We start from the raw sequence: 25764 nt of genomic DNA, 5'->3' as shown, positions 1-25764 counted from the left end.
TATATGAATAAATGGTTAGTACTACTTTTATAAGTAAAAATTTATCTAACATACTATGATTAATTGTATTAATCTTTTTCTCTATTAATTCTTTATAAGAAATAGTCAATTCTCTTGATATTGTCAATGATTTACGAATTAGTTTTTTTTGTCTTAATTATTATTGGTATGTGTATGAGAAAAGATTCTAAAATTGAAGGAGATGATCGAAAATCTAGTTTCTTTGCTAGATGAGGAGCTTGCGTAAATACATGTGACGGAGAAGACCACTATAGTCTTGTAGTATTTCCTTGAAGTTTTTATCTAGCATGTCCTCCAAAGTCGGAGAGTCTTGTAGATTAGGAACTCTCATGAAAAATTATTTTCCATATAAGAGTTTTTAATCTTTCTATGACGATGTATAGAGTCTTATATGTTTGATTTAATCGAAATATATGTTTAGGAATTGTTTGTGTTTATCATAATGTGATATACCACTTAAAATAGTACATCATCATGAAAGGTCGTTAAAAATTATATTTGAATTCATGAGTATTTGTGATATATTAATAATTGTTTTATATGCCTATCTATATATTATATGTATGGTTGTTTATTTGGTTATTTTTTATAGCTTGTTTTTACTATATATTTTGTATTTTTGTGGCAAGGTTGCATTTTACAAATATTAAAATTATAATTATTATGTTTTTTGAAAAATACATAAGTTTAAAATTAAGGTTTGAGTGAACTTGAGAAAGTCATAAGTTAGTTGTAAGAATGAAATATCAATTAATTTGTAAGATTACTATAATTAGTGACTAGTAAATGACGAGTAAAATCAAGAGCGAAGTTATAATTAGTATTTTGAGAAAAGAAGAAAATATTTTATTGGGTTTGCATGTAGTTAGAGACAAGAGCTTCTAAAATATTTTGTTTGATAAAAGATAGACATCCTTAAGTCCTATTGAAGGTTAAGGGTGGAAAATGGATTTGGTTGAGAGACCTGACTAATCACACAATTGAAAGTGTAGTGATATTTGAGGCTTTACTCATTGATATTGGATCACTAAGTTAGCATATTGACCTCATCGTGAGGACAAGACATAGTAAAAATGCATTGGGCTGAAACAACTAACTTTAGTGGTATTTTTGGAAATATTGGATTTTTTGAGAGCCAATAGCTATTTGTTGAAAGTTGGATGGATTCAAGGTATGAGTGAAAATTGGTTTTGGTTTCAACAAAATTTATAAGTCATTTACTATATTAACTCTTAAATTCAATTGTAGGGTTATGTCGAACCATAAAGAATTGTCATAGAAATGCTAGCCATACTTAGTTTTAGATCATTGATAAGAAGAAAATATATTTTGGTTGGTTTATAGTTACATGTGAACTAAATATATAAGAAAAGTAAAAACTAACTATTTACAATTCAAGAGAAGAATAGTGTTTGAAAATATGGAAGTTTAAAGTTCTTTAACATTTCAATATAAAATGATTTACTTATGCAAGTTATTTTTAGTGGGTTTGATTTCACATACATTATTTCTTAACTAACCTCCCCGACATGGGCAAGGTAGATAATTTTCAAACCTTGTTTAATATACCATCTCTCATTGGTTTGCACACGGCGAAATGAGTGTATCACATCTCATTTCAGCTTCCCCAATGCTTGATAGCCTTTAAAAAAAGTTGCTATTTTGGATAATTGATATGGAAAATGATATAATCCTTGGTCTCGACATTAGATTATTTTTTTGGTTCATCAAACAAAAAGACTTTTGAATCTTAAAATCATATTTTAGATGATCACTCTAAAATGAGCATTTAGGAGTAGATGGAATGGATCAATAAAATCAAAGCACATAAATTACATGAAGAAATTAGAATGAATACATTGAGATAAGGAATATTACACCATGATCCAAATAGAGAGAATTAGCCACCCAACATGGATGTTTTCGGCTCCCAGTGTTGATCCAAGAGCAAGATCCAATATCGCACTTTTCATACTCCTATTCCCTCTGAATTTTCTAAGAAAATAAATTACCTAAGCTACATGAAAGTCTATCCGAATGTATGAATGATTTATGAGATTGAAATGAACTATTTGTGAAGTGTGAAGGTGCCTTTATATAGATATTTCTCCATGCTATTAAGCCCCTTCTAGGCACGCTTAATGTCTACAATTGCCCACTTAGTGGTGCTTAGCTCGAGTTGGCTAGCTAGGGACCAGCTTAGCCTATGTCTAGCTAACCCGGGCTATGCTCAACCTAATGTGGGCTAAGCCAAGCTGCTCATACATCTAGCCTAGGCTTCTAGCTTCACATGCATGTTGACGCCTCATGTTTGGCTTAGATTGATTGTGTCATGCATTACTTCGCGTCTTGTAGGCCAAAACACTTTAGTCAGCACCACACTTGGTGCACCAAGACCCACACCTAGCGAGTATGACTTGGCTTAATCATTTTGTTTACTATCCTTTCTGGATTGGTGCTTGACTTTTTATCATTCTTTATTCATTTGTTGGCATTTTATTAACATGAAATTCATAGAGGCTTGGAAAAGAGGTATAGTTATATATAATTTAACTCTATACATTTTATTCAAAAATGTGTTATAAGTTAAGTTTTAAACTATATTAATCAAGATAAGTGTCATAAAAAGTATTGACAACTAAGGCAATTTTGGTACTTATTAATTCCCCCAACTTATAACTTTATTTGTCCTCAAACAAATGTAGTGTAACAAACAACATGGCTTAGTGAAAAGTTAAGTTTCAACAAGATCAAGTGATGTTTTGCATGATTTTATTTTGTTTCCAATGAGATGTTTTAAGTTCATTAGAAATCTACTCATAATATGTTAAACTATGAATGAATTCAAATTTCAAAAATTCGTTTAGCAATTCAATTAAGCAAGTGTTATGAATAAAAAAAGATGTTTATGCAAACTTAGTTTAAGAATGGAACCACTTTTGGGTAAGCATTTCACTTAATTTTCAACTTATTGGATTGCATGAATTTCAAACAACTCCTTTTTTTTAAATGCTCTATTTTGCTTTAGAAAGTATGAGAGAAAATATTTGTTTTTCAACTCTTTTCATTTCATGGATTGCTTATTGAAGAACATTTTCTTTTACGACTAAAAGGGGTTAACAAGGATCCTAATTAAGGTAAGAAATTTTGGTCAAGTGGCTCAATTCTAATGAAAGAACATGCCTTGATCACTTTTTATCAATCTTGTAAAATAAAAGTAATGAGAGACAAACAAATTCAATTGTGCAAATCCAAAAGTGTATCACTCAAAGCTCACTTTGTGTTTAAGCTTTCACTTCCTCACATGGTTAGGATTGAACATCTTCTTCTTGCATGCATGGTGTTGATGTGCCCAGATCATCAACACCATATGTGTGAAATCATAGAACACCATATGAGGTTTGAGCTGTGAGAGAAACTTGAATGACAAGCTGAGTTGTTACTATTTGATAATCTATTCCTCTCAGAACAGATTCATTTTTGGATAAGGAGGAAAGAAGACAACCTTACTCACTATAGTCTATAACAACTAACAAACATAATATTTTAATTCAAATTATTTCCAAAATGAGAATCCATAATTTTGAATGGATTACTGAATCCCACATGAATATGAAGAACAAGTCAAGACAAGTAACCATGAAAAATCTCTATCCTTCAAAAACAAACCCATTATTTGGACCTCAAACCAAGCCCTGTCTCTACCTTCTTTATTTCAAATATAAGCATCCTCCACATCTTCAGAACAAACATCTCAGCTTCTTCATCTAAAATCATCTGAAGCCGTTCTAGCATCTGAGATGCTTTCACATGTTCTTGTGTACTTGAAACAATATAATCTATCAATGTATTCTCTTCTTCCCCTAAAAACTCTTGGATTTTCTTTGAAATCCATGGTCTCATTCTTTCATGCAACTGATTCTGAACAACACACAAAATTGGGGATATAAAACCAACAGCTTAGAACAAGTTTATCCAAAATCTATATCATCAAGAACCTTCAAGCAAAAACTACTTAAATACAAATCACAATTAGAATACAAGAGCTCTTCAAGTCAAATAAGTAGAACAGATGAAGTAATTTAGAGAAAAGGCTATTATTAAAGCATAAAACTTTCAAGCAATATTTAAACAGAAGCAATTAGTAACTCTAAGTACCATAATCATTACTTGACATGTTTAAGGTTGTGGAGGCCATGTTCGGAATAAACCTATCTTCAAAAATTTCTTTTTAAACAACGATTTTGATTGCTTAAGATATGGATATGATAGGGGGGAGACCATGTCTATCTAACAATTTCTCCCCAAAAAAATTAGTAAACAACTTACGAGGCATCCGGATTATATTCAATTCTAATTTAATTTCTATCCATTTTTTAAACTTGCAATCCTAACGAACAAACAAAAAATCAACTGTCAAGGAATTTAATGGTGTTGTTCTCCACATCATTTTAAAAGATTTCCAACATTTTTATTCTGTGGGGTACAAAAACAGTGCACTCCACATTGAAAGATAAAAGAATAACCAAGATATATTATAATAGGAAACAGATAAAGCATGCCCATCACCCAACTAGCACCTTATGTTCACAACCCAAACGGAAAAGATATAGGCAAATCTCTTCTGAATATATCGGGAGCAAATAATTACACATGTAAAAATCAGACAGATAAGGATCACATACCTTGTCATACACGGCCCAGTTTATCTCATACGAGAACAACTCCATCTTGGTCTTTGGTATCATATCAATTAACTGTTTTGCATCCAAGAGCCTCTTGTTACCTGAAGTCTTAAGTTTATCCGACCCATGATCTCGCTCTCTGTCACGGTCAGGAATTTTCTCTCGGCTTTCATCTCTATTATGAGTGCCATCTTCATCACTCTTGTCCCTGTCTCGTTTACTAGACCTCTCATTCGAGCGCTTACTTCTATCTCGTTCTCCATCCACTTTCTCTTCCTTGAAACTGGCACTGGATATACGTTTCGCAAATTCCGCAGCTGCAGCTAAATTTGGTGGTGTTGGCCCAGAAGAAGTAGGTTGAACAGCCTGGAGCTCCTCAGTTGAGTAATCAATTGGAACTAAAGGCCTCAATTTTTTGTTCTTGTGTGCATCGTCATCCTCTTCCTCATGGAAAACAGAAGGAACATTTGTTCTTTTTCCAGACCCAACCAAACCAAATCCCAACTTTTTCGAAGGAGCATTCCCACCTGATGGCACATCAGTTTCAGAAACGGGTGCCATGGCTGATTCATCATTGATGCCGTTAAGTGAATTCACATCACCTGTCATGTAAAGGTATTCCCATCTTTAGTAAAAGGGAAGAGGGAGAAAAGAAAGGAAAATGGATAAATTTAGAATAAGCTTTAAGAAGATTACCTATATGACCTTCTCCACTATAATCAGCTACAGTATCTTGTTCAGAAGCAATAATTTTGGCTTCATTAGTAATTACTTCAATGGCCATAGCTTTTTCACCACCATTTATCACATGGTCAGATAATATCTTCAATGCATCTCTCTGCTGTTTCTGTTGATGATCGTCTTCAGCCCTCTTCTTGGCTTCAGCTATTTCTTGCTCTTCTTTTAGTTTGTCAGCGAGGTCATCTTCCTTTTCCCGCAGCCTCTTCTTTCTCCTTTCCTCTAGTGCACTTCTACGCCATCTCTTCCTTGAAGCATCATCCTCATCTTCTTCATCATAAAGTATATCCTTTCTCCGTTTGCGTTCCCTTTCTTTCTCTTTCTCCTTTTCATATTGGCGTTCTTTTTCTTTTTCTCTTTCTCTATATTCCCACTCCTTCAAACATGCTTCATACTTACGCTCAGCCTCATCAATCCTCCTTCTTAGTTCCCTCTCTTTTCTAATACGCTCCCTCTCGGCTTCTCTTTCATATCTGTCAAGTTCCCTTTCCTTTTCTCGTTTTAGATCCCTATCTCGGTCTCTCTCCCTGCTTCTCCTGTCATGCCTTCTATCAGGGCTCTCGGCCTTATCATGATCACTAGTTGGTTTGCTGTCATTGTTTGTATCTTTCTCAATTTTATCTTCAGTTGTTTCTGCAGAATTTTAAAATTAAAGCTTCTCATTATATTAAAAAATGGAAAATAAAAACAAATATAAGAACTTCAAAAGGAGAATATGTACTCCAACTAATAAATATAGCCCTATTGTGTCAATGGATATATATAGTATTGGAAGTGTCTTTGGCCAACAATAAATCTTACCTTTACCCCCCATATCCACACCAGCATCTCCGTCTCTTGTTTTAGCTGGCTGTTCTGAAATTATTGCAGAGCCATCACCAGCTGCCTGCACAGGAGCTATAGGCAAAGGTCTGGTTTTCAACCTCTCCTCTATCATATTTGTAATCTTTTCTATAGCCTCTTTATCAGCTTCCCTATCATCAGCAGTGATGATACCAAAGGTTGCCAAATCATGGGATTCCTTGTTACCTGAATCGTTATCCTCTTTCTTTGAGAGCTCTGCATCAGGTTTTCCATCCCCATTTGCATCAGAAGGAGGTTGTGCACTTCCATCATCGTTTTCAGCTCCTACAGCCTGAGTTTCATTTTTCTTTGAGTTCTCAGCTTTTTTCTCAACATACTGCTTCAGATATTCTTTCATAGTTGAATTGACATTGAGCTGTTAACAAAACATTAAGTTTTAACTGAATCATGCATGGTAGTCAAATCAGGACTCGGATCATGACTCGGAAGGCCTTTTTTATGAATCATGAATAAAATCGTATCATGAATAAAATCGTATCATGAATAAAATCGTATCAGGAATCAATAATTAAAGATACTAAATTAAGAGTCATAAGACTGATAACAGCAAAATAACATAAGAAATAACACAAATTCAAGTCATAAGGCTGATCATAGTTCAGAAGTCATATCATAAATATAATAGCAAACTAACACAAGTTCACCTATTCAAATCATAAGACACATCAAAATAGAAAATAACATCAAATTGACAGCAACTAAAAGCACAAAGTGGCAGAAATGACTGAGGGTAAGAAATGATTCTTACTGAAGAAAAGGGCACCAGAGAACACAAGAAATGGATGTCCATCAGCGGCCAAAGGAAGAAGAAAAGATTCAGAATTAGTAAGAAGCGACTAAGGGTTTTTACATTTTACAACCTGAGTGAGAATGGGTAAGAAATTAGATGTGGGCCACATTACAAGGTTAAAATCGGTTTATTCTGAAATTAGATTTTAAAAATATTGTAAAAATGTCAAGTTTTTAGGATGTTCAGAAACAAGATTGCATGTGGTCCAACCCACTTTTGTGTATGACCTGGTTGTTTCAGACTTGCCACCAGGTTGCACGAATCACGATCCAGAAGCGATTCAGTGGATACAGGGCAATTCCATCGATACAACAATAACAGATTGTGGATCAAAAACAATTCAATCTCTGATTTTGATTGACAGGGAGCCGCTCCGAATCAATTGGTGATTCGCATTATACAAATCATACAATACTAACTACACTTGAATCATGTGCCTCATTCAAAGAAATTTTTTTAGGAGAGGGGATCCACTTACTCCAAGAGTAAGTTAAAAATACTTACTCCACATCTTAATCATCCATTCTAAGAAGTAAGAACATCTAATGGTTGAAATCTACTCATTAATTCAAATCATTGGATTGTCCTAAAATGAAGGATTAAGATGTGGAGTATATATTTTTAACTTACTCTTGGAGTAAGTGGATCCTCTCCAATTTTTTAGACAAGCTTATTAAAAAGAGATGGAGGCATTAACATCCATTACACTAACCGAACAGTCAGTCAAATGTGGAAACTGTATTTCACTTCAAGGTAGGCTTCAATGATAAAAGCATATATGACAACAAAAAACACTTACCTAATGCAATTAATTGTTCTATGAAACTACAATTATGACTGAAAGATATTTTATTCCTCTCACTAAGTAATATAGTAAATATGAGAGAGACATTAAATATTGATAACAGTCCAATCTTTAAGATCCCTGAGTTAAGGATAAACATCATACTTGGCCTTGAAAACATGAAAAGGTAAAAAACATCCCGTCCAACTATGGAAAATTTTCCCAATAAAACAAGAGTAAGTTTAAATTAAAGACTGTATATTAATTTGTATTCTCATGCATAACTTGAACTAGGTTCAAAGTTGTAAGAAGTAAGGAGCGAGGACAACTACAAACTGAGTTGAAACAACTTTACAAAATAATGATGGGTAATTTAGATCCAAATTTTATTACTAGAATGACTAGCGCTGATGGTACATATAGATTTGACTTATCCTATACGCATAAACACTTCGCCTCTTAAAAAATATCGAGAGGTCAATAGAGAACTCTATAATAGGTTTAACAAAATGCTTTACATCACATCCAAAGGATTTCAAAAAAGAAAAACCAACCCTTCTTTTCTTATCAAGTAATTTAACTACATTGATTTTCATAGTCATTAAAATGACTCATACATTCCTTGCTACAGTTTCCCATGCCCCAATGTCGATATCATGTTGACATATTCAATCTCACAGACAAATAGTTAACTAAAACGTTGAATGCAAATATAATGTCTATACAAAGAGGAAGTAACTGAAAATGAAGGCATACCGTTAACTCTTGCCCATCAATGCTCAATTTAGTGAGCAGACGCAAGGCACGAAGAACCCCTTCATCAGACTCAAACTCACAAAACCCAAAGCCTTTAGGAGCTCCATTTGATAAATCCTGAGGACGTTTCCAGCTCTTGACTGGTCCACATATCTGCAAATAAACAAAAATGGCATCTAGTACATATTTTTGAAAATTTGGAAACAGACTAGAAGAACTAAACCCAACTACCCCCTCCCCAGGCAAGAGACCCAAAATAGTCAGGCATTTACCTGAAAGAGGTTGAGCATAAAATCATTTTCCACAGTTGGTGCAATCTTGCCAACATAAACTGTGATTTGTGGCTTCTCAGCTGGAGTGACACTAGGAACAATGACAGGTCTAATGACAGGAGGAATAACAGGGCGAACTGCAGGGAGCCCAGCAACAGGTGGGCGTGGTACGGGAAGAACATTGACTGATCCAGGTGCACGCGGGGGATATACAGGACGAACCATACCATATGGAGGAGGATAACGAGGAATTCCTGTAAAGATGCAGAAAAATAGCTATGCAAATATATTAGAACAGGTTATAAGTGAATATACATAGTAAACTAATCCATACAACACTGAAGATACATGTGAATAAAATGCAACAAGAACAATGGAATGCTGTTACCACACATCAAAAGCATAATAGAGATGGCAGCAGAGCCAACAATCACCAGCTGAAATGACAACCTGAAGAAAACATTAAAAAATACCATCGAGTTTGAAATTTCTGGACATGTGAAAAGCTTACCTTTGTTTGACCACTTGCAAAATAGCAGTAGCAGGCTTCTCAAACTACCCCATCAACCAAATGAAAATATGTAACACGAGAATTTCTTCATCTCATGCATGTTTGGTTTAATAAGAAATTCTACTTGATTTCTATGTTTCTTTTCAATAGAAATAGCAGCCCGGTTTTGCAGCATTAAAAAGGGAAAAAAATTGTGGTAGAGAAAATTGAGAATTGAAAAGATTGCAATACCTTAGGACTCAAGGCCAACGTGCACTCAGTTGCAAACATGGGCGACTTCTGGAATTCATAAAACCATTGAAGGGAAAGTACTCTTATAACTAGCACAAATTTGCCTACTAAAATGAGCATGAGATCAAATGAACAATTTTTTCCTATCGTCGTTATGACTATCTATAAGCTATATTTCAAATTTTAGTAAAAGACAAGCAAGAAACCTGGCAAATACGTGCATACCAAAAAAATGAGTTGAAGATGTAGGTGTGTAAGCAATATGAAGCCTTCCAACCTTTCTCACCGTATTCAATCAAGGGTCAAGACACTGTAGGAGAAAACATCCTGTCATCGATATCCCTTATCTAACCAACAACTTCTCTCCACTATAAAGCATAAACCTTGAATTATTTTAATAGGCTACCATCACTAAGAGGGCATTTGTTTCAAGGCATGTGATTACATTCCCTGGAATTACACTCCCATAAACATTACCGCTAGTAAATGTTACTCCTACATAAATTAAAAAGAACTTTTGGATAGCTTTTAATGTTTTCGGGGATGTTTTTCAGTGTTTTCATTCAAAATATAAAATTTTCAGAGCAGCACTTCACAGAAATCAAAAACTAAAAAATCAAAGTGTGGAGAAACATGAGAAAAAGAAGTGGGGATGGGAATCAATGATTGGTATTTTAGTATTTAAGTAAGGAAACATTTGCTAGATGTGTCAGAAGAGGACAGCTTTTGTTCTGTGTTTGGTAACTTCATAAATAAAAACAGGACATCAGGTATGTTACCAGAAATCACTCAAAACGTGTTAAAACTTCCTAATTCTTGTACCAGTCATACTCCAAAGTTCACTTTCACGAGAATAACTTCACAATCCTTGAAACAAACACGCCCTAATACTGTTTTCTTTTCCTTCCTATATTTTCTTTGTCGTTTTGCTAATACACAGTTACACAGTTAACATTACTCACATTCACACGGAAACTCACTACACTAGTAATAAACTAACACATTGATAACAATGATTACCAAGAAGCATTAAATGCACAAAGACAAGCAAAAACAAAATTACTAAGGGGCAATTGCACTCAATACCCCTAAAGTTTTATCAGGACAACGCACACACCCTAGTTTTAAAAACTATACTGAGCTCCCCTATTTTTCTTTCACACCCCTTATGATAAACAATCCATTTAAAATTAACGAGATTTTTTCTTCTTTTCACTCCCTTATCTCTCCCTAAGGGAGATAAAAAACATGTAAACTATATGTTAATAATATTTCTACAATAAACAAATAGTTTTAGTATAATAATAACGATAAAATGTATAAACTACAAGTTATTATTATTTGGACAATAAAAATATAATTTTAGTGCAATTTATGCAAACTTGTGATCAAATCACACTGCAGCGACTCCAATCTACATCACAGCATGCATGGTACCCGTGATTGTGAAAACTACAAAGACGGTCACACTAAAACCTAGGCTACAAACTTTTATAAGGTTTCAAATGGCTCTAGGGTAATCAGTGTGAATGTGACTGGAGATGCATTTTAAAAACTAGTAAGGCTGTGCATGTAGTTGTGTAATCTCGAATTTCGATACTTCTTTACACATCACGTCATCACTCAATTCTCTTTCTATCCATCTTCCCTACTCCTACTATACCAACACAAATGTAACATTATTCTTGTGATAAACCTTGGTATAGAATGCAATTTCCCCTAGTAATAATAACAATAACATAACAATCATATTTCATGAAAGAGAAAACATAACCCACCGGAAGGAGGCATAGTCCCTTGTGGAGGCATTGCGTAACCGTACGGTCTCATCGGAACCTGATACGGCATCATCGGCTGCATCGGCTGCATCTGCATCATCGGCATGGACATAGAAGAACTCACGCCAGGAGGCTGAACAGAAGGATTCTGATAATTCACGTTCGGCGCACCACCGGGAACAGGCAACGGAGAGAACTGAGGCGCCTGAGGAGGTAGCGGCCTGAACGATGGGGCGACGGGCGGAGCAAAGGGTACTCCGCCGGAAATTTGAGGCTGCGGCGGCGGCGGCGTGTATGATATGATGGGACGCAGCGGAGGAGGAGGGAGCGTGGGGAGTGAGGGTGGAATGGGATTAGGGTTTGGCGGAACGGGTTCGGGAGATAGGGGTTGCGATGCGGAGAGTGGAAGAGGGGTTGGATCGGGTTGAGGATTGGGTTCGGGTTTGGGTGGTTCTAGGGTTGCGAGAGAAGAAGCGGAATCCGCCATCGTAGAGAATGAAGAAGAAGAAGAAGACTCGTGAGAGAGAGAGAGAGAGTTTGGGTCTTTGGGGAATAGAAGTTTGTTATTATTGTATTATGTGTGATTGTGTTTCATGTCCCTTTTGTTAACTTTGGAGGGTTAAATTGAAATTACACACATGTATTATTATCTTATCATTGTATTTTCTATATTAGATAATCGTCCTTTCTGGCTTCTATTAACAAGATATACATACAAATCATTGATAATTGTGAGAGTGTGACTGTGTATTGTATTAACAAGATATTCATATCTTCAATTCAATTACATTCGCAAGCTTGTACAAGCGCCAATGCTGTTGGTGAGGTTTTTATTTGTTGCAACCATTTAGCAATGTTGTATTTAAACGCTAGTATGTGTAGTTAGTTCAAGGGTAGCAATGGATTGCTCAAGATTGAAATGATTTGACACTAGAGGATCAAGAACCATCACAATTCTCATCTGCATCTTGTTTTTTTAAGAAAATGGAAGATGATATAAGGTCCTTTGCATCATTTGGAAAATAATCTTTTTTCCCCTTTCTAAAATCACCAACTATTATTTAGCTTAATCATATTAAAATTAATACACCATTACTTTCTCACATCAGCAAACGACTTTTAATTTATCAGAGACGCATCATATCTTATGCCACTACATTACCAAAAATAAGTCCTCACGTAATAATTGAATGGGGTCAAACTCCATCGAATCTATGTAGAAAATACTGTTACTTACAAATTTCTTTATAGATCAAGTAGTATGGACTATATTGACAGTGTCAATCATTCAGCAAATGAATATTTAGTACTATACTAACAATTATAGCAAATGAATAAAATCCCAAGATATAGAGTTTATTCATTTGCTATTGGATCCAGATCATGAATAAAGCAAATGAATATATTGTGTTAGACAGCATATGAATATATTGATTTAGAGACTAGCAGGTAGAAATTTACAAGCTCCAAGTTGGAGAGGTCACTCGGACAGATTTGCAAATGATAACGTTCGACGCCTCTTCTTCTCAGGAGTCCTGTGTACTTGTGTTGTCCTTCCGAAAATCTTGAGCTGATAATTTTCGAAGGCGGCAGAAACGGCATCCACCTACAAGTAATGTTGAAAAACCAATTCATGGCCTAAAGTAAATGTTGAAAACAGATCTAAATTATGAAACAAAAAACTTCTATGGCTTATGTTGATGTCACTAACCAGTTCAGGCTTCTTACTGTACACCCTCACTATGATGTCTTTGTTAAAAACTGGCAACAAATGACTGATGCCCTCATCTGAAATGGGGAATTTGTCATTACTCTCGTAATCCTGATACAAAAATGAAAAGCTGTTACGGTATCATGTTCCTCCATCCAAATTTGAAGCATTGTAAGAAAAGCAAAACAATTTAAAGAAATGGCAAATCATTAGCATATATTACTTCTAAAAGTAGATAGACAAAATGTATTTGGATTTAGTAATATGATGAGGCTTTGTAAAAGAATGCTCTAATGTGAAAAACATTATGCTTCTTCTACGAAAGAACAAGCAATACACCTTTGCCTACAATTGGAGTTATACAGAAACAGGATTTTCAAAGCTACTCTAATAGCATGTTTGTTTTTGCGATAGAGGAGCCTCAGAAGCACGTTTACCCAAAATCAGTAAATCACATTGAGGGCTGTGGCAACTTGAAACACAACATGTACTAATTTTACCAAAGTTTTTGTTCAATTTTGTTACTTGTGAGTTGTGACACAATACTTGCAGTAGCCATATTCACAAACACTAATGTGCAATCTAACTTAAAAATAGACACAGAAATAAAAAAAATTGAACATTCTTATTTATCAAAAAGCATAAATGAGGGTGAGCTTTGGCACAACGGTGAGGTCGCTTGCCTTGTGATCTAAAGGTCATGGGTTCAAATCCTGAAAAAGGTATAAAAGAGAAATATAACTTTGTGAGTATAAGTGAATTCAGTACCGTGAAAAAGTTGATTCTGGAACAGGAGATCCATGCACAAAGAAGAAAGACCACACGTATCAGTATTTAACAAATATGAAAGACTAAATAAACTGCTTTAATTGTAATCATCATTTCATTCAAGCACCTTGAAACAGGATTTTTACTTCCATGTGTCAAATCGATTTTAACAATGCTGACAGCAATGTCGTCTTCTTTCAAACTTGTTCCGTCCAACTGTAAGGGAAAAGAAAACTTAACATTACATATAATTTCTAATTGTCTATACTGAGTGAAAATGTAATATTGATTTCTGAACCTGGGAGCAAACAATATCTTGGGATGTGATGTCTTTGAAATGCTCTAGTTTTTCCTTTGGAACAGAAAATTCATTGCAGAACTACAAAAATGAAGTATGATATGGTTTAATTAACATCTTAACAGGTAGTGATAAGTATGTAGGTTTAGAGTAACAACACAAGAATATTAAATTCTCTAAATTAATTGGTTCAAATACCTGGTATATATCCCTTCTGCGAATGCGCCTGATCAAGTCTCTGGATTCCTTGAGCTCTTGTCCGGAAGAAGTTTCAATTTTTTTAAGAAGTGAGTCATCTAACTGCATTTTAAGCAAGAGAATGATAGTTCTATGATGCTAAATTAGAAACCCCAACTCCAAAAATTCTCAAACTACTACAGACCTTCCAAAACTCAGATGGTTGATGAATCGAGGATTTGATATCAAGATACGGATTTGCTTTCAACATTGCTTCTATAACCATCAATTCTATTGCCTGGCAGAAAAAAGAGCGAAAAAATTTTATTGGCTTTTGAACCACAGAATTTGGTTTTGTTTTCGCATCACTAAATTGAATGAAATTACTTACTTGTACTTTTGCATGTGTATATACTGTTCTATGCAAGTCAGCACGGGTTGAAAATAACTTGTGGATTGTCAGATCTGCCCAAAATCTCAAACACAGATAAATATACTGTAACTTCCACCCTAACAAGACAAAAGTTCCAGAATGTACTAACAATCTTTCGCACGATAACATATTTCATCACCCACAACTTTCATGGACTCCATCAACCTGCAGATATAATAAAAATTAGGGTTCAATTATCAACCCAATTTCACGAATCATGGAATAAAGTATGTGCTTCTGAACAATAGGAAGCATTGCTGCAAAGAAGTGTGCTCATCCCAATAAGTTAAAGCCACTAGAGAACTAAAATAAATACCTCTCAGGCAGAAAGTTGCACCCCAGGCCACAAGCACGGGAATCACGAACAATGTAGTCAAACCTAGAAATGCATGAATTCCTTAGTTCTACTGTCAAGAGTACAGATATCAATGATAGGAATACAAGAGGAAGAAAGGCAGAAAAGTATTGATTTACTTGTCAACGTCAATTTCAGTGCGGCCATTTGCAACAATGTCATACAAGAACATCTTTTCCTTTGCCTACGATAAGATATTTTCAAAACAAAAATAAACATGTAGTGCACAAGGAAGGTAGTATGGAATAAAATTCAGAAGGAAACAAAAAAAAAACTCTAAGATGACCTACTTTTTGTGTAGAATGATCAGAGGCAGTGATCATAACCTGTCAAAATAATGAGAAAGCATCAAATCCCCTTATTAAAAATGAAGTTCATTTAGACATTTTATTCTTAATATGCATAGCAAGAGCCAAATCAAAACTTTAACAAGTGGAATAATTTCAGGAGCCAAATCAAAACTTTAACAAGTGGAATAATTTCAGGAGCCAACACAAATGTAATTAGAAAGGAACAGAGGGTGTCCACTAATATAGTCCAAACACTAGAGGAATAGACTGCCCTTAGTATTTCTTTAATATGTCATGTGGTATATAAAGAGGAACTGCCATGTCTCACACATCATGGAATTACAATTTTAAACACACCAAAATATAGAAGACTTATTTAATTGTTCATTGAAGTGTAACCTTCACTTTCTTGAGTAGTTCAGAATCTATATCAATGTGGTGTTCATCAACCATGTGATCTATCATCTTCACAGACATTTCCTCATGAGACCTGAAAGTTCTAATGTTATTAATTCAAAAGGGTGCATTCTCTAGCACCTAATTGTTGCAGTTTTTTTATAATCAAATAAATTTCCAAAATAACAATAAACTTAGAGAACATAATGTTCTGGTTACATAGTCATAATGATAATAGGATGCCATAGTACTGAAGAGTCATGATGCTTATATCCATGGTGAAAGATGAAACAGTAGTGCATTATAAGAGCTATAAGCAAGGTCAGAGGAGAAATCATGCTCAAAATTACGCTGTCAACAGTGGATGAGAGTTATTGAAACTTCTCAACAAGTTTTTCTATGGGGAAAAAAAGGAAATGAAATCAGGTATAATAAAGAATCATATAGGCTATAAAAACAATTGCTTGACTGGCACCAAATTGTGGGTCACATTCACAACCTGTCGATCTCATAGTTCATAAATTGCTACCTCTGCCAATGAACGATAAACTTCAAGTAGAGCAACACAGTTTACAGCTTAAATTCCACAAAGGTCTTTTACGAATTACTTAATCTATTTTAACAATTCATACATATTATCTTATATCACTCATAAAAAGGATGGTCTAGTACATGATACTTCTACTTAGTGGGTCTGGTAAAGGTCAACATAAGTGGCATTACCCCTGCAAGCAGAAAGACTGTTTCTAGGACTTGAACCACTGACCTCTTAGTCCTTAATCAGATAGTTTTGTTTTGAAGTTCTCAATGGACTGTTGCACTTACAAAAGGATTATTTAGTTAAGGGTAATTTACATTTCAGTTCCCTAATGTTTTGGTCCAAAGTCCAAACCACATAGTTAAAACAAATATCATTTTTTTCATTTCATGTTTCAGAAACATATGTGACCTAGTAACACAGAAGAGTTGTAATATGGTAACTCTAATTGTTTAACACTTCGTCTTCAACTAGGCAATTGGCATGCATCAAAAGAGGAGTAAATTGAACTGCTAGAATTGGCAGTACGTATAAGATTTGGCCAGAGGTTCCAGATGCATACAGTATTCAGCATGAAAGCTATATTTCTTCAGTTAAAAGCTTTCTATACTCACATTTTTTAATTACAAAAAGTTATTTTCATGGGAAACAAATCTACTTCTACATTGTACCCAAGAACATATGTAAGAAATTAATCATGTGAAAAACCATGAATTGACCTAGTACTAGTAGCGAGGATTTTGATGGTTTGTACGAGGTCATATACTCAAATGTTAAAACCTCAAGACATCAATGTATGAAAGAAGTAATTAATCCTGTGGAAAAAATTCTGAAAGGGGAATTTTTTCCAGAAAACTTGATTTAATCAGATTACTATAATTACCATTTGTCACCATTAAGGACCTTCGGAAGGAACCCACGCTCAAACATGTGGCTGAAGGGCCCATGGCCAACATCATGCAGTAATCCTAGACAGAAAATATCAAATGACTAAAAATAAAATAGTTGAATTAAAACAGTCAAAACAATGAACTAATTTGTAGAGATGTCATTTACCAGCAAGTTTTACTGTCTTGACATCAAAGGGTTCAATGCATAGCTCTACGCCCTGAAAGGGTGGAAATATTGATAAGAAACATTATCTCACAAGCAGCATCTTCATCAGACAATTGAAAATACATGAATCTTTATGTATATAAATTTACCTGGTACTTTTTAATGATATCAATAGCTTTGCCAGCAAGCCAATAAACCCCCAGTGAATGCTCAAAACGAGTGTGTACAGCCCCAGGGTAAACCATATGAGTTAAGCCTACATTACAGAAAATCTAAAGTTAATACCAAGGTTAAGTCCATTTAAAATGAGTTTTGGTATACTATTGGAAGCATACCTCCACCTTTTTTCCTGAGTAATACTTCTACTTCTAAATCACCTTACTTTTCTAGTGATGAATGATATCATTTCACATCAATTTATATTATCAATATATACAGTTATAGTCATCATGACATTTCCTTTCAAATACAAATAATTGCTTGAAATCTACTCACCAAGGACGAAGTCACATATATCATCATAATAAAATTTATGAAAGCATAAATATACAGTTACGTTCTAAAAGCATATGTTCCATTAATACTACTGGTTCATATTATCCAGTGAAAGATTGACTTACCAAGTTGCTTCAAATCACGAAGCCTGCATAATTTATAAATAAAAAACTAAAAGAGGTCAGAAAGTGCTAGTAAATGTAAACTGTAAGTAGTAAACTCTTTTGGTAACGGATCCTTGCCTCTGAAATTCTTCCGTGTCAACAAACTCCAAGAAAATCTGCAATAAAACAAGAGAGTTTCAGGTTACCCCAAAATCAACAGAATTAAAAATGGACATTTGTATAACGAAGAAAAAGAATACGAAATAGTTCATCCTCTTTATTTATTATGATAAAATGTCACCATAATAGAGGAAATAAAGCTCCATTTTATCGGTCTGCATTTTCTGTTAAATTATCAGTATTTTGTTTTTACTTTTTTTTTATCGTAGATGGAAGTGTTATTCACATTCATATTCTCAACTACAGTTTTATGTTTTAAGCTAGCATTCATTAATATTTTGACAAATCAAAATTTATTGTTATTTTTCTCTCTTATTATATATACAATAGATAATTGAATGTACATGTTCCTTACTTTAATCCTCAGCTACGTTACTTAACAAGGAAAAAGTTTACATATATTCTCTTTCTTTTTGGCTTAACTAAATAATTCTAATTTCTGAAGACTTCATATGTTCTATTCCGTTTAAATTTTTAAATTCTGATGCGCTTCAATCGCTTGATGTTTAAGCTAATAATTAAAAACAAACTCCGAATATTAAAAAATTAAATCAGAAAATAAGAACACGCCTTCGCAGAAGCAAACTCGCACAGAATCCAACTCAATAAACTTCATCGCAGAAATTCACAATCTCATAAAACAATCGAGAAACAAAAACAGTAAATCAAAGCATGAACACATTTTCGTAACGGAAAATATGAATGAAAACGTAAAAAACAGTTAATGGTAACCAAATTCGAACGGAAACTCAAAACCTCATACAACAATTACGTAACAAAATCGCCGCATAATAATAACATAATTGAGTAACAAAAACATAGAATCGAAGGATAAACACATTTTCGCGAAGTAAAAATTGAAAGAGAAACGGTTACCGGGTCAAGGAAGATGTTTCCATGAACGTTATCGTGAACGTGCTTCAGCTCTGATCTTCTAACAGGTGCGTTGTCCTTATTTTCCATTGAAAGATGAACGAAGATTGGTGAAGTTTGAAGAAGAATAAGAAGAAGAGAGAAAGTGAGAGGAATGAAAATGTAACCGTCGCGATGAGAATTTGAAATGAAAAAGGAGAAGAGGTTTTATATAGTGATTGGATTGGATGGGATAAGAAAGGTTTTTGCAGAGTGAAAAAATGAAATGAAATGGAATCATGCCGCCAAATTCACATTTATTCCTCACCACAATAGTACACACGCCAAAACAGTATTTTAAATTGTTTTTTTGTTTGTATCCTCACACCGGAGGTAATCTATAAGCATGTGGACCGATACTTTTTTCATTTACAAGACTCAAATCCAAGACTTTATTTAAGGGAATCAAACATGTATCACTTGAACCAACACTTGTTTTTATAAATGCATATTAATGTCATGAAAGACTCTTAATATTAGAAATGATTTGTAATAGAATAAAAAACATCTTCCTCTATTCATGCTTCAAATATTTAATTTATAATTTATTTTGGCTCCTATAATATCATCTACGAAACTAGTAGGGTGTATATAAAAGAGAGAAGCATCCTTAGAGGGAGAGAGACAAGTAACCAAAAGGGAAAACAACACAAAAGGAAGACCATCACCCAAATTATATCAATTGTGTCTGGCACCATCGGAAGAATATGTCATGTTAGAAGGGTCTTTCTCACTTTCATTTAGGTCATGTTGAGGTATTCACGGTCAATTTGGATCGGTTTTTAGGCACAAAAAAATAATATGATCCAAACACATAATTAATATGTAGTCTGGTCTCTTTATATCAAGACTATGTAGTCTGGTCTCTTTATATTAAGATGTTTGATCCAAATATTATATACGGTTTTGGCTTGGTTCAGATTGGTTTTTTATTATAAAATAATAAAATTGCACTTACATTCAAAACTCATAAAAATGACTAAAAGTTAAGCACAAAACAATAATAAAAATAATGTTCAACAACATTGAAATGTGTGCAACAATAGTACAAGTAAACACATAAAATAGTAATAAAGAGTAAGACAATAATAATAAAAACAAAAAATGGCAAGAACAACAACAAGACATCAATAATAACAAAACAATAAGATATCAACAACAACAAGAGCACCTGCAACGTAATCTTAATCGTTAGAGTATTTCACTGATGATTAATAACAATAATACTTTCACAATAATTTTTTGCTCACCTTTCAAGCTTGTGATTTTAGAGGTCATTGTGAAATGTAACAATAAAAGAATAGAGGTAATTTTCTTGAATTCATCAAACTCCTAACATCATGCAATGATAAACTTACAAAAATAATGTTGAAGAATGCTCCATATAATTTAAAGTAGATCTCTCATAAAACTCAAGGAAATCATGTACAAATAGAAGATGAAGTATCTCATAGTATATAAGAAAATAAGCTAGACCATATCCACTCATAATAGGTTGCCATATGAACAACATTTTAATGAAATAATATATATAATATTTAATGAAACAACAAATAGAACATATCACCACTATATATTATTTTTATTTTAAAATCATCAATTATAATTATAATGTATGGATAATATATATCACTAACAAAATTGACCAATCTATTTTCTTTAATTTTAATACAATCACAATCATAAATATGAAATCACTTTTATCTATTTTTAATCTAATAAGTATTCATTGATAATATAATATTTTATCATTCTTTATTTACGTGTATTATTTTCATTTACGAACTCACAAAGTAGAAATAAAAAAAAGAAATCATTTGTTTATCTATTTTAATAATGTCTTAAATGATTGCATGAGCTATTGTCACATAGCATAACATCAACATTTGTCTATCCACTACTAAATTTGAAGAAAAAAGGATTGCCTAGGCGGAGAAATTGTTTCCAGGATTTGAATTCGTTACCTGATAGTCACTAAACAACAACATCTAGGATGCCTAACAATATCGGTGAAATATGGGATACAGATATATGTCGGACATGGACACGACAAGACAAGGCGAGTTCAAAAACTGAAATGGAGAATAATCAGGTTTTAGTTCCAAGTGCCATTCTGAATTGCTCTGGCACACGGAGCAATGGAGCTTGGATGGTGCCTGGCTTGCCTAATTGACCACATGCAGCCATTTGATCATCACCTCTACTGAGTCTTAAGAAGACTTTGCACCCTCCACCAGCCAACATGTTTCTGAATTCAATCATCCTTTCATCTTTTGTTGGTTTGAATAATGATCCACTATGTGGATTGAATGAAATGAGATTGATCTTGCAAGGGATTCCCTTCACAATCTCTATTAGCCTCTTCGCATCTTCATCGCTGCATAAGAAAATGTATAATAAGTTAAGGAATCGACAACAATAATCAAGCTTTTATCCAACTGGGTGGGGTCGGTTACATTAATCGAAGATGTCCACCCTCAAGTCAGAAATAAAACTTCAATCCCTATGATGAATATAATCTGTGAAGTAGAGAAAAGGAATAATGACAGAGAACTATTATAGAACATAAACAAGGGCAGCCCAGGGTAAAATGTTCCCACCTATCGGGTCCAAGGAGCGTAAATGTACGCCACCTTACCTACACAAGAAGAGAGACTGTTTCCAAAATTTTAACTCGTGACCTCTTGAGGCAACTTTGGCATTGCGCCGAGGCTCGTCCTCTAGGATTTATAGAACATGAACAGAAAAATTGGTACCATTGATGAGAACTAATAAACGCAAAACACTAGTACAGCACACAGACTATCGTTGATGTAATTGATACATTAAGGATGTGCATACAGAACACTAGTAAAATATTAGAAACTGCATATCCAAAACAAGCAATGTACAAAGCAAAGAAGTTCGTCGAACCTGTCATTAACACCTTCAAGCATGACATACTCGAATAGAACTATATAGTTGTGTTTGGATCGAAGCTCCTCCCGAAGTGTCTGAAGAAGCAGGTCCAGTTTGTACTTGCGATTAATTGGCATAATCCAGTTTCTTACCTGACATATCAAAAGTAATGTTGATCAATCCTTCCACTCTACCTGTCCTTGCATTTTTACATATTTACGTAAAGAGTACCCTCCGCAGAACCCACTAAGTGGGAACCTCGTGCGTTGGTTCACCCTTTATGTGAAGAGTGTTTTACCGGCCAATAACGGATAAAAAGGAATATGTACCTCATCTGTTGTTGCATTCAAACTAACAGCTAATGAACAGTTGGATTCGTGGAGGAAGCGCCGGAGCTGTGGAACAAGCCCACTGGTGGAAACAGTAACCTTGCGGGGACTGAACTGAAGCCCTTGCTCATCCACCATAATATCTGCAGCTTTAATGACATTATCAATATTATGAAGTGGCTCTCCCATTCCCTAAAATAAATGTGTAGTTGTCAATAGCTTGCAGTCGATAAGAAGACTTCATTTCTGTTTTATTCTTTACTTTCCAGCAAGCAGAAATACATAACAGGACAATATTAACATTTCAGTTGTCTAGGGGGTGAAATCAAAATTGTTTTATGCTCACTAGCTAGAAAATTTGATGCTCTTATCTTCATGTGTATGAACTATGTAGCAAGAATGAGGATAAATATATGTAGGTGCATCATAAGTTGTAGCTAGAAGACTACAATAGTATAATTGATTTGTTGGCATATAAAGAGATATGCATCTATGCTTATTTAGAAGCCTGAAGATGACTGTTTAGAGCACCATAAATGGGTACAAATGAGCATGCGCTACAATATGATCATACATAAAAAAATTCCTGTTAGATATTGAAAACATCATTTGAAAAAGATAAGGTGTTTCCAGAATTATATATATATATAATCTCACTCTATTGACATACCGACAAAATGCAGGTCAAACAAATTCACAGATCTTATAGGTAGAGGATGCATCTTATTAGCTAGCACTAAAGTAGAAATTGAGTTATGCAGAATGTTGATACACATGAATACACGATGTTGTAGAATTATCAATGTGATTGCAGACCTACCATAAAGACAACATTTGTGATAGAACCAACTTCATTTGTGAGAAGACGGCGGGCGAAAACAGCCTGCTCTACTATTTCTGCAGCTGTAAGATGTCTCCTAAGACCCATTCTGCAAAATAATCGGACGCGTAACAGACTTGTAGTAAAAATGTAGAGCAGATTTCTTAGTGTAACCACTGAAACTGCATTGACCAAAACTGGAAAACGAAGGATTACCTTCCGGTAAAGCAAAATTGACAATTCATGGCACACCCAACTTGACTTGAAACACACAAGGTGGTCCTGCCTCTATCACAAGGTATAACAACTGTTTCGATTACCATCCCATCGTCCAATGCGAACAAAATCTGCAATATCCTGTGAGATTAATAGTCAACAAGAAGTCTCTCCGGAAATGCAACTAACTATAGCTTGCCGTGACACTATAATGTCAAATATACAATCTCCATGTTTAATTGACTTGTACATCGATTAATAGATGAAAATATATGGTAAGAGTGAACCAGCAACAGAACAGAGAGAAAGATAATCTCAACCTTCCTAGTTCCATCAGCTGCTGTACGAATTTCTTTCAAAGAAAACACCTTGAACTCAGCATTTTCACTCAACATCTTCTTGAAATCTTTGTTCAAACCTAATCATATATAATCAATATTAATAAAGATTACAAGAATTATCAGTCAATTCAAATAATGTAGGTCAAAGTTCATAAGAAATTCTTCATTATACTCGCTATGAAGAGGGTGAGTTTGGCGTAACGTAAGGTTGTTGCTTAGTAACCATAACATCACAAGTTCAAATCCTATAAGCAATCTCTCCGTTTTTTGTGAGGGTAAGGCTGCATAAATCAATCCTCCCTAGACCACACTAAATGAGAGTCTTGTGCACTGGACCATCTTTTATTACTGGCTATGAGGATCTAAAGGCTCTTAACTAGTGCACTGCGTTATTCATCGATCTCGATAAAATAATAGTTTATGCCCCCTTACTAATACTTAAAAGAAAAGAAAGAGAAAAAGAAACCTTCCAAGTCATCAGTATGCTGAGCCCAAATGCTGTTTCCATATATACGCTTCCATAACATCATTGCCTGCCCAGGCCTGTATCCATGTGATTGAACCCATTTCTGTAACAGCAATAAAGACTGTTAGTCACAAAATCTGAGTCAAGAAATTGAAGCATTAATAAATTGCACAACAATCAAGTTTTAAGTTTTATCAACAATCAAGTTTTAAGCATATATAATTATTAGTCAATTCAAATAACACTGTCTCTCTGATTACTATTTTGCAAGTTTTATAACTATCTAAATCAGATTGAGCTTAACGCAACAGTAAGGTTATTGCTTAGTAACCATGAGAGTTCAAATATTGGAAACAGTCTCTCCCTTTGCTGGGGTAAGGCTGCATACATATACCTTCCCCAGACCGCACTATAAGTGTGAGTCTGATCGCCATTTTTAACTATCTAAATCAGATAATTGTTCACTATCACAGTTTGTAATCAAGTTCAACGAGTTAGAATAAATCTATTTGATTATTTCATAGGAAATAGGAACAATATGTCTCCAGAATTATATAACAACAAGTCAACTGATCCCACTAGGTAAGATCGAATAACACCATTATGTTTTTCTAACATATATTATGTCCATCGATAGAGGGTGAGTTCTGTTCAATTATTGCTTAGTGATCACGAGGTCATATGTTCAAACAATGTCGCTTGAACGATAAGGCAGCATACATCTACCTCCTCAGACCCCACTAAATGAAAGCCTCTTACACTAGGCCGCATTTTATATCGTTTATTGACAAAACAATTATCATATCATTCATTTGTATCAGTGTTTTAAATTGCGATTGCAGTCATTACAACCGTCGCGATGCGGATTGCGGTGTGAATTATTTTATGAGTAAAAACATATTCTTCACATCGATGCGGCCTGATGCGGTTAAATGCGACCTAGTCAAAATGCAGCCCGATGCAGTCACATTGATTCAGTATCACACCACAATTGCAGTGTGATGCGATGCGGTTGTGGCGGTCATCGCAACCGCAATATATTATAGCAGCATTAGGTGATGTGGTATTTGTATGATAAAAACAATAATGGCTAAAAATGAAATATAAAAAATAATAAAGTAATGAAAAACATACTTGAAGTTCAGGGTAAGACATCCCTTTAAGTAACACTTTCGAATGATTACTTGAAATTGCAAAGGTGTCCCCATCACCTGAACAAAATAAATATCGAGAAACTAAAAGGACTGTTTTCTAAATAAAATAAAAAGAAGATAAGAAGTTATGCATAAAATAAATAAGAAAAGAAAAGAACCAAAATGAGAAGAGCATTGAGAAGAAAGAGGAGTTGAAAGGAAAAGGCGAGGGGGAGTGAGAAAAGATATGAGAAACGGCGTCGTTGAATTAAAGGAAAAGAGAGGTTTGGGAAGAAGAGTGGAATTTGGTATAGCTATGCGCCTCATCCAATTCCTCATGCTTCACAAATTGTTACAATAATTTTCAATTTCTTACTCTAATCGAATAAAATAGTTAAGTTACTCCTTTCTTTTTATA

At 34.3% G+C, this 25764-nt stretch overlaps 2 protein-coding genes and 1 long non-coding RNA gene across 7 annotated transcripts in view; 1 reads left to right on the top strand and 2 right to left on the bottom strand.

Annotated features, from left to right (window-relative positions):
- The window catches only part of LOC109344926, a 14357-nt gene extending 1369 nt beyond the window's left edge, over positions 1–12988 (top strand). Inside the window, exons 2-3 of the long non-coding RNA XR_002107364.1 lie at positions 12304–12311; positions 12709–12988. This is a non-coding gene — a long non-coding RNA (uncharacterized LOC109344926). The remainder of the gene's footprint in view (positions 1–12303; positions 12312–12708) is intronic.
- On the bottom strand, positions 3581–11917 carry LOC109344922 (RNA-binding protein 25-like). Of its 5 annotated transcripts, XM_019583646.1 has the most exons (9): positions 11431–11564; positions 9878–9962; positions 9653–9700; positions 8911–9360; positions 8639–8791; positions 6246–6663; positions 5403–6077; positions 4707–5308; positions 3581–3942 (listed from the first exon to the last, which is right to left on the bottom strand). In XM_019583646.1, exons 4-9 carry the CDS (start codon positions 9133–9135, stop codon positions 3694–3696), a joined length of 2322 nt encoding a protein of 773 aa, XP_019439191.1. In that variant the 5' UTR covers positions 9136–9360; positions 9653–9700; positions 9878–9962; positions 11431–11564; the 3' UTR covers positions 3581–3693. The 5 variants fall into 5 exon arrangements, with proteins under 5 accessions (XP_019439191.1, XP_019439190.1, XP_019439187.1 ...); XM_019583645.1 differs by having other exon boundaries at positions 9653–9962; XM_019583642.1 differs by lacking the exons at positions 9653–9700; positions 9878–9962 and having other exon boundaries at positions 8911–9164; positions 11431–11917.
- LOC109344923 lies at positions 12815–25692 on the bottom strand. The gene is made up of 27 exons (XM_019583647.1): positions 25526–25692; positions 25348–25424; positions 24214–24316; positions 23727–23824; positions 23407–23537; positions 23191–23299; positions 22371–22562; positions 22057–22193; positions 21289–21520; positions 18190–18227; positions 18073–18095; positions 17602–17708; positions 17453–17504; positions 17280–17364; positions 15862–15952; positions 15463–15498; positions 15292–15356; positions 15134–15196; positions 14927–14982; positions 14776–14849; positions 14590–14682; positions 14406–14507; positions 14208–14288; positions 14037–14125; positions 13910–13925; positions 13142–13252; positions 12815–13036 (listed from the first exon to the last, which is right to left on the bottom strand). The coding sequence occupies exons 1-27, from the start codon at positions 25683–25685 to the stop codon at positions 12911–12913; spliced, it is 2547 nt and encodes an 848-aa protein (XP_019439192.1). The 5' UTR covers positions 25686–25692; the 3' UTR covers positions 12815–12910.

This window comes from Lupinus angustifolius, chromosome LG04, assembly GCF_001865875.1.
Source record: "Lupinus angustifolius cultivar Tanjil chromosome LG04, LupAngTanjil_v1.0, whole genome shotgun sequence".
In the NCBI taxonomy this organism is placed as follows: Eukaryota; Viridiplantae; Streptophyta; class Magnoliopsida; order Fabales; family Fabaceae; genus Lupinus; species Lupinus angustifolius.
The sequence above is the reverse complement of the archived record's forward strand: the minus strand, read 5'-3'. Positions and strand labels throughout refer to the sequence as shown.

Excerpts from the sequence above, each read along its gene's own strand:
- LOC109344922 (XM_019583642.1), bottom strand. The coding sequence starts at position 11,917 with ATGGCGGATTCCGCTTCTTCTCTCGCAACCCTAGAACCACCCAAACCC. Across the intron at positions 9,165-11,430 it reads AGGGACTATGCCTCCTTCCG|GAATTCCTCGTTATCCTCCT; the intron begins GTGGGTTATGTT and ends GCATCTTTACAG. Across the intron at positions 6,078-6,245 it reads TGTGGATATGGGGGGTAAAG|AAACAACTGAAGATAAAATT; the intron begins GTAAGATTTATT and ends AAAATTCTGCAG.
- LOC109344923 (XM_019583647.1), bottom strand. The coding sequence starts at position 25,685 with ATGAGGAATTGGATGAGGCGCATAGCTATACCAAATTCCACTCTTCTT. Across the intron at positions 21,521-22,056 it reads CTTGAAGGTGTTAATGACAG|CGATGAAGATGCGAAGAGGC; the intron begins GTTCGACGAACT and ends TTTCTTATGCAG. Across the intron at positions 15,953-17,279 it reads GTCCTTAATGGTGACAAATG|GTCTCATGAGGAAATGTCTG; the intron begins GTAATTATAGTA and ends TAGAACTTTCAG.